Below are 9,334 nucleotides of genomic sequence, written 5' to 3'. Positions count from 1 at the left end.
TACAGGAGCTCCTGCTGCCGCTGCCACCCTGCCCCTCCAGCCGCTGGGGGTACGAGTTGTTCACGGAAAAGGGAAGTGTCTTTAGGCAGACTGTAACCTTGAACCCGATGTTCTGTGGATAGGAAGCTGCTGATATGCACACTCTGCTCCAGCAGACTCCTCAGACCTGCTCCATAGGCTTGTCTGCCTCTCGGTTCCTCTCTCTGGTGGCAAACAGACTGTCTTTGTGCTGCCATAACAGTTCTTCTGCCAGCACAAAGGATAAGCAGACAGACATCTATACTTTTTGTCATGGCACACGTGTCCCACATTTGTGGCTGTGACAGAGGTGGTAATAGTTTCCACTGCTTTATTGGGTCTGTTGGCTTTATGGCATGAGAGTGCGGACAGCTCAGAGCTGGGTAGGCACTCTGAGGACTTGAGGGGCTCGATCCCACCCACCCCTTAATTCCCACATAGGATTGGGCCCCTCAAGCCCTGAGAGCGCCTGCCCAGCTTTCCCCTCTTCTGGAGATGTGCTCCAAAATGTCTGGGGGATCTGTAAGCAGGGAAGATGTCGTGTGTTGTCCCACAAGAGCAATGGACACATCCTGGCACACCTTATCTACTTCATTTGGTCGCATCTACGTCTAGCTTCTGTGCACACCAAATTTTGCTCTGGCCAGAGCCATTTTGTCTGCCTTCATGTCTGGCCTGGAGTTAAGTGAGTCTCCCTTGTCACAGTGAATCTGTCGGAGTTACCAGAAGGCTTCCTGCCTGGTTCAGACTTCTGCTGTAAGGAGAAGGGGGGCTGCAGGAGACTCTTGCCTTTCTGTTCCCTGGGTCCTTCTGCTCATGACAGCGTGATGCTTTGGAACCTGGTTTATTTTCACAAAGGGATGCTTGGTTTTTAAGTTGTCTTGTTCTGCTCTCTCTCCTATTTTATAATTTATTTTTTTTCTTTTGTTGCAAGTCACTCTGAGCCTTCGTTGAGAAGGACGGCATATAAATAAATGTCCCCTCAGTTCTTCATCCACGGAAACCAGGAAATGCCAATTCTCTGCTGGAAGTCTGTTCCTATAGCACTCGGCTGTGTTTCTGTGCTGAAACGAGTTGAAATAAAGGAAGTGATGTGAAAAGCCAGTGCATTGGCCTAACTATACCACTCACTTCTAACTGCATTGGCTAGCTTGAGCTGCCCTTCCCTTGGCTAACCCTAATGAAGAAACCCACCAGCAGACAGAAGGGAAAAGAGAGCTGACTTTCTTTGAGTGTGGGTGGTTCCTGGAGGCATGCTGCTGCCTGTGCTGTGTGTGGAATACCCTCCCAGCCTTGGCCAGCAGGCAGTCGCACTTGGCTCATTCTAAATCCTTCCCAAGGACTTTAGTTTTCTGTGCCAAGTGCAAGAAATAAGACTTTAAAACAAAACACAAACCTTGTTAAGTCACCTCACGTTATTCCCTTCTGTTCGAACCTCCCAGTTCTGTCCTACTTGCTCTGCATTGGTCTGCTAGTCCTTGGGCCCAAGAACTGATCATCTGTCCTTATTTTTATGTTTCGCGTAGCGCTGAATGTCCTGTTGGTGCTTGGCAAACAGGAAGACAGCCCCATGTTACACAAGGGCAGGTTGGGTACTCCAGCTGAGGGGGGCTAGACACGGCTCTCAGGTCTTTCAGAACAGTCCCTGATCTGACCAAAGGAGTTGCTTCCATGCTTCGCTCTTCCTGAGCTGCCCACCTTGATCCCTGCAGCTTAAACGTGGAGGGAGGAAGTTGAGTCACTCACATTTTCGTCCATGGAGTTGAGTTAGTGGTTTCTTGTTTACACAAAACCTGCGATATCAAATAAACCTTGTAAGCAAATTGGTTTTCTTCTGAAGCTCAGCAGGCACCTCAGCATGCAATGGGAAGTGTTCTCTGTGCCCTCTCCCCCCTGACATCAGCACTGGGTTATTTCCACACCTTGAACCGCAGACCTGTTTGCATCATTCGCTGTGTCCCGATCACTGAACTCTTAGTGTTGTTAGATTTAGCTCTGGAGACACGCGCAACCGCTTGGGTTTGGCCTTAGAACAAGAATTTTGTGTTTAACAACACTGAGCTCTTAGGATGTAGCTTAAAACTCAGATAGTCCAGGAGCAGCGTGGGGCACTGTACTGGAGCCCCGACGAGGGGAAGATATGATAGACGCAACCTCATTAAGGAGTTAAATATGTGCCTTGCAGTTGGCTTCTTTTCATGCTTGGCTTGGAGGCTTGGCTCCTAACACTCTGCCTTAGACAACATTTTCATTAGAAATCATTCAGAGCGGGGCTACTGCCAGTAGCCTGGCACCACGAAGCAGTAAAGGAACTAGCAGTGTTCTGAAGGGAGAAGCAGCTTAAGCCTCTCCTGGGAGGGTTTGTTTGCTACAACCAGCCTTGGAAAGGGTAGTTCAAGCCAGGTCGTACCCGGGCTTGGTGAGATGGAAGAACTGAAAGGTTATGCCTTCCAGATCCTTCTGTTTCAACTCTTTTTCATAAATGGATGCAGAGCCTGACTACAGTGTACGTAGCAGTGGGTACCAGTCTGGGCATGGTGCTGCATTTACTCAAATCCAAGATGAGGTTTCCCCGGGGGACCCATCTTGGATTCAGGTATCAGCCCGAGGCAGGTGGCTGCTGCAACCCTGGCACCGGGGGCAGGGCCACAGCCTGGAGTCGGCAGCAGCTGCGGTGGATCCTGGTCCAGGAGCTGGGTGGCAATGTGGGTCTGTGGGGTGAGGGTGTCCGCGAATGGAGGGACACCAGATGGAGAGTCAGGCTGCCCTCCTCCCCCACATGGATGCTTTCCCCATCACAGCGGTAGGGGGGACGGACGGACAAGTTTAAGGCAACCCTTCAGTAATTTGATTCTGTACATAGGAAATTATAACAAATTTATAATTTTCCGTGTATAGAATCTAATTATTGAGGGGAGAGCCATCTTATTCAAAGTCATCCTGGATTGGGTAAATGCAGTAATTATACAGAGTACTGCTAATTACATATGTCAAAACAGTGGATCTCTGTGGAGTCCTAAGAAATTTAAGGGCTGGGCAGCTCCCTGACAAATAGAAATTCACTTGGCTATATTTAAGATGATGTTGTGTGGGGAACAGGAGAAATCTAATCCCTTCTCCCGCTGGGTTCTGAATTTGTAGGATCATCTCAGGAGAAAGCTTTCTGCTCTGTTGTAGGCAGCAGTAGCATAACTAAGGCAGAGCGATGGGCAGCAGCTGCATCGGCAACACGGTAGCATCTAGAAGTTGCTGCTGCCTCTGTGCATTGCACTGCCCCGGGTGTCCAGCTGCTCTGTTAGGCCTCAGGCAGGGAAGTAGCACGGTCCAGTGAGATACAGAAGGCAGAACAAACAGGTGGTGTTAGAAACAACAAGATAGAAAATAATGCAGAAAGTGGATGATAAAAATATGCTGCCAGCTTTGCATCACTTTCTTCTAATGATGGTGGTACCCTGCCTCTAAACCAGTGCCCATTCTGGTCACTGACTTTCAAATATAGCATAAATGGTTAAGTGCAACGTGTTGGGTAGAAGTGTAGAGGGACTGGCAGAGGATGACGAAGGAGCCGTGAAAGGAGAAGTGTTGTACAGATGCTCCATTCTCTGTACTTCACGCTGTGGATGGTCCTCTTCTTCTCATGCTCTTTAACATGAAAACAAGATCTCTGGTCACTCCATCATTTTCATGGAGCCAAAGAAAATGTAGTATTTTTATACTGTGGAAAACTGTCATGCCACCAAAGGCCAGTGCTGTGGCTTGCACGTACAGACATTTACAGACTGGCTGGTTTTGAGCATCCGTCCTGTCTTATGAGTTCAGTGCTTGTGACTCAGACTTGCTTTAAAAAATGCGTGTGTGCTAGGGCCCAGCCATGTGCACCCTGTCCCAGGCATGAACAGCTGACTGGACACTTGTAGGTACCCTGGAAGACATGTCTTGGGATGATTTGAAGGAGAGGGAAGTAGGCTTGAAAATGAGGTCAAAGAAGGTGCACCATTAACACAGAGTGACATGGCTGCAATTGCAAAGATGTTTCTGGGAAGGGACAGACACACGGCAGATCAGCGGTATAACGATGGAGCCCACAGAAACAATGTGGGGGAGGGAGGGACAGAGTTATGAAGAGACTTGGAGGTGAAGGATAAGGTTAAATGTGACATGGTAGAAGTGGGGTATGTAGCATAGGGACTTGCAGAAGGAACACATGATACGGGTCGAATAACAGGAGGCCATCTTGACTAGTTTAGAGAGCAGCAGTGATATGTCATGGAGGCCGCACAGGAGGAGCCGTCATCAAGACAGGAGATGAAGGCAGCCGGAATGAGTGGCAGTTGTCTGGACATTAGGAAGGCTGCCTGGATAAGTGAGACACGTGCAGAGGAGGGGTTGAAATGTCCTAGGTCATATGTTTGAGTGATGGGAAAGATGGCGATGTGTGCTAGAGTGACTGCAAATGAGATGGTCCAGGGGAACATCACTTTGGGGAAAGGCTCACAGGTGAGAGATTTGTCTCAGACCTGGGGGATCCACACGTTCTCCTCCACTGTGCATGCAGCAGATTGAATAAGTCACCTTGACAGATGTTGGATGGATCTAGAACAAGCTTGTGCTTACATAATAGGTCAGACTGAGGACCAGGAGGAGGAGGAGGAGGGAACAAAATGCCCGCGGTGATGAAGTGTGGGGAAGGGCGAGTGGGAGGTTTATTCTGCATCACCTCCCCCTTCCTTTTGTAGCTTTGTTACCACCATTTGTATAATGTGTCTTTTCCTTTTCCCCCTTCCTTCCTCAGGATCCAGATGCAACACCTGGCAGCCAGCTCAGGTATGGTATCTTGTTTAATATGGAAATGTGAACGTGAGAGGGCAGGGGTGGTCCATCTAGGGCAGTGGTTCTCAACCTTTTTTGGACCAGGATCCACTTGTAAAATCAGTGGCCAATCCCAGCCCAGTACCCTCGCTCCCAACCTGCTGCCCCCCACACCCAGGCCCCCAGTGTGTGGGGTGGGGGAGCCCAAGCAGCCCCTTGCAGGCTGGAGCTCTGCCAGCCTGCCAGGGAATACCCATGGTTTCCCATGTTTTGCTCCTTTAAAGGAGAATCCATTTGTAGAGTTTGTTCGCAACCCTTTCATATATTTTTGCACCCCACTTTTGGGTTGTGACTCAGATTGAGAAACACTGATCTGGGGCACATCTGTCTTGTTCAGTGGGCGAAGTAGAAATCCCAGAACTCAAATGCAGAGCTACTATTTTTAGACTGACTGAATGCAAGATAACCCAGAGCTGTAGGTCACCACTTTAACATGGAGAAGTAGTTAGTCCTTGTGGACAGGTCCCTCCGCACTGAGCTCCATCCTGTCCAAAAGGAGCCTCCTTTCATCCTAGATCTACACTCTCTGGTCCACACCATCACCTTATTCGGCTGTGGCTGCAGTCTATTCTATTCCATAGTGGGGTTGATTTAGGCGAACACCACAGATTTGTGCCCTGTTGTTAAAGTGGCACTTAGATGTGCACATTGTGGGTCCACCAGGGACGAGGGGAGTTCTCTGTAGCACTGAATCAGGAGAGGTGCCTAAATTTTACCCTTCCATGAGGATACTGGCTGAGAAGTCAGTCTTGCTGAAGGTGAGCCCCTACTGGTGTCTAGGTATTTGGTCTCTCACCGACTACTATGAGAGGATTGAGAATTTGCTAGATCCAGGCAGTCATGAATGTAGGGTATGTTAAATAAATTATTAACTTGCTGCTTTCTTCTGTTTTTTGTCTTGTGTGTGGGGGTTTTTTCCCTTTAGTTCCTGGTCAACATGGCTAATCCCCCTCCTTGGAGCCCTGGTCATAGGTTTAATGTATCGCTATTACATGTTGGATGGGAAGTCCTCTTGAATTGGCCTCGCTGGAACTTTGAGAAGCATGAGTGAACGCACAAGAATGAGAGGCAGTGTATGCACGCACACAGCAGTTGTGGGATTTTGGTTGCCTTAAACCTTGCATATTTTGTTTTTAGCTCTGAGTCTGTTAGCAACGCTGATGCCTGCAGAGCCAAGTTATTGTCAGGCAGTGTCTGTCCTAACTCTGGGACCCACATTCCTTGTGGTGCATGGAGCAAGTGCAACTTCCTACTATTCCAGTACGTGTTCGTGCATGCATCTCTCTCTCTCTCTCTTTCTTTCTCTTTCTGTAAGTTATGGGCAACTTTTCTTTCAATGCCTTTTTTTGTTAAGCCAGAGAACATGAAACAGCTGCTAGTGTGTGAGCCTGTGAATTGCTTCAGTCCTTCATATGAGTGTCATCAGAGAGAAACTGCCAACTGTCTCCTGTCCTATCCAGCAAAGACGTTCTAGGACTGACTAGTAATACTGCTTTCCTGGTGCATGCAGGCAAGAATAACAAGAGCAGCAGGAAATTGTTTGCTCTCGCTGCCTTTTTCTGTATGTGTCTGGTTTTAAACGATTAAGCAAATAGATGTTTGTATCTTTTAAAAATGCTCCAGTTCACTTTGTAGTATTTGTACCTGTCCCTTCTAACCTGCCTGTCCTGTAAAATGAGAGCTCACAGTTGTCATACCTGGGGCCCCAGCTCCCCTGCCTGCTTTTGCTACGTGCAGTAATATTAGGAAACAGCTCTGATAACTGACCTCTTTGAACAGAGGTCTTCTGTCTGTTCCTGAGCTCCTGGTCTGCCGCATGTACTTCAGAAAAAGCTCAGCCCTATCTAAAATGTGGGGCTAAGCAGGACCAAAACAGGAAGAAGACGTAAGTCTCCTAGCTTGGGAGCAACATATGATGCTCTTGGGACTGGAACTGGAATGTGATGTTCCACCACTGTCTGTTGTGTAGTTGGCCCCATACAAGGAAAAAAAGTGTTTTGTGGATTGCCAGGCCTTATTCTTTCCTGACCTACAGCACAGAGGGAACAGAAGTAATGCTTGTGATTGACATAACAGAGCAACTTATAGGAAAAGGGAATTGGTGTTCTGGTTCTAACATCCCCCAGTGGTTCTCTTTACCATTGCTCTGACACTGGTTTTCAATAGAGTATCTTAGCAGGTGAGAAATGCCTTCTTTGCTCCATTGCTTCTCTTTTGTTGCATGCTTTTCTCCCATATGTAAAGCGTGTGTGTGTGTGTGCATGCGTGTGTGTGTAGATAGATAGATCAGTCTAGCTCCTTGTTCTTCTTTCCTCCTCCTGTGCAGGTAGCACACTTCCTTGCATTGTGGTTTAGCTGACTTAACCTCAGGGAATTCAAGTGTCATTTTTTAAATGTACAGGGCCATGAGATCAATACACAGTAAGTGAGAAAGTCCTCTGGTGTTAGTTATTGAGCTTCCAGGATGGCAGCATTTGGTTTTGTTATTGTTGGGATTCCACACAAGAGGAGTTTGGTTAAAGACCCTTCTTTCGGGCACTCAGAAGGGTGTAGCTGCCATGTTAGTCTGGGATCTGGTATATGGAGCTTCTGACGTCTGTGTGGCATGGCGCTAAAGACTGCTAGCAATCCTTAGGCATCCCACCATTGCAAGCTGTCCTTGGCTCACTGCTACAAGGAAAGAAATTGGACACGTCAGCCCAGTTGCTTTTTTGTTGTGTTCCAAGATAGATGTAAATTTAAGCCAGATTAAACCCACCAGCAAATTCCCCAATTCCTATCATAAATAAAAGGTAAACAGGCAGCCTGAGTTATGACATCCAGTCAGCAGGCCCATAGATCACAGACAAAAGGAGAGCTGAGTGGTACAGGGCTCAGAAAAATAGAGTTGGTTACATTTCAGTCAACTTGGGTTTATGGAAAATAGCTCTCCAGTTCTTCTCAAACTAACATATCTTTTGATACAAGAGATTTGGCTGATAAAAGTAATAGTCCTGATGTGATGCCTAAACTTCTGTAAGGCACGAGACTTTGTACTGCAAGACATTTGGATAAATAAAGTAGAACGATACAAAAACCAACATGGCCCATTACATGGATTTAAAATGACCTGATAGATCACAAAGCAGGTATAAAAGGTGACCGTTCATTAAGTGCTTGTGTTTCTAGTGGAGCCCAGTAGGAGTTGGTTCTTGGCATTATGCTATTTGGCATTTATCAAAGACATGAAAGAAAAATAATCAGCAGTAACGACGTTTGTAAAAAACTGAAAGACTGGGGGAATGGCACACAATGAAGAGGACAAATCGCCGACATCTAGATTGACCGGGGAGCTGCACACAATCAAACAGCGTGTCTAAATGTGGCCAAATATCAATTCCTGCAGGTAGAAATGAAGGACAGGCTACAATAGTTCTGTAAAGGACTTTGGGGGTCATGATGGATAAGAAACTGAACATGAGCTCCCAGAGAAGTGTGATGAGACTGATTTACTATGGTCCTTTCTGACCTTTATACACTGCATAATTATATTAGCCAAGGAGGTTTCTCCACAGCCAATGAGAGCATATGGGATGGAAGGAATTGTCACACCTACTTGTTATAAGCAGCATATTTAATATTTTCTAGGTTGGAATACCCTTATTTCTAAAAACAGCATTTATCATTCAAGCAGAAAACTAAAATCGTGCTTGCTACTAATAATGTCTGTATATCAGGTTTTAGTCTCCTTTCCACTGTGTGGGATGAGAACCTCTATTTCCCTGGGTCACTAGGCTAAGATCTCTTGCCAGCTGCATGTAACTGCGACTGATAAACCAGAAACGCTATCCCAGGTAAGGGTCCTGTGCCAGTAGCATTATTCAAGTGTTCTTATCCTTAGCTTCGCAGGATAATTCAGGTTATTTCTACACCAGTATTTGGGGTTTGCCTTGGTCGTGCTCGCCAACCCCCCCCCTGCTTTTCTGTGAATTTCCTACCTTGTAGTCTGCACCAAAACCATTCACACTGTGCTGCTTATTTCATGAGCACAATGTGCAGATATCTCCCAGGTTCCCTCTAGGATTTGGTCTGCAACTGTGGTAGCTGTACGGACTACACCAACAGTCTTCTGGCAGGAGAAAAAGGATGTGGGGTGCAGGAGAGCCAGAAATCGGGAACAGGGAATGGTGGGATTGCTGCTGGCCAACTTTCTGTGCTTGGTGCCTGTGTGACTGGGTGAGTCCCAGATCCTGCAGGTGTGGATCAGCGGAGGTGGGTTCGATCTCGTACCTGGAAGTTCATTAGAGCTCCCGGGGCCAAGCTGGGCTTGCAGGGTTTACAGTGGAGATGGTCCACATCTGTGTGCTTGGGCACAGGCCTAGCTACTGGTGTAGACATAACCCCGGCACCTTTCGGCTCTCACCCAATTCTGTGTCCTTGCAGTGAAGGACCAACCAGGCTTTTTTCC

At 47.3% G+C, this 9,334-nt stretch overlaps 1 protein-coding gene across 1 annotated transcript in view; it reads left to right on the top strand.

Moving 5' to 3' along the window:
- LOC102378470 (cytochrome b5 type B) overlaps window positions 1-6,370 on the top strand; it is a 12,565-nt gene extending 6,195 nt beyond the window's left edge. The window contains exons 4-6 of the mRNA XM_025209141.1: window positions 4,811-4,842; window positions 5,813-6,147; window positions 6,242-6,370. Of these exons, the coding sequence (XP_025064926.1) occupies window positions 4,811-4,842; window positions 5,813-5,903 (123 nt within the window). The 3' untranslated portion in view covers window positions 5,904-6,147; window positions 6,242-6,370. The remainder of the gene's footprint in view (window positions 1-4,810; window positions 4,843-5,812; window positions 6,148-6,241) is intronic.
- The last annotated feature ends 2,964 nt before the right edge of the window (window positions 6,371-9,334 follow it).

The sequence above is a fragment of the Alligator sinensis genome, unplaced genomic scaffold, assembly GCF_000455745.1.
Source record: "Alligator sinensis unplaced genomic scaffold, ASM45574v1 scaffold255_1, whole genome shotgun sequence".
NCBI classification, from domain to species: domain Eukaryota; kingdom Metazoa; phylum Chordata; order Crocodylia; family Alligatoridae; genus Alligator; species Alligator sinensis.
This window is presented reverse-complemented; position numbering and strand designations above follow the sequence as displayed.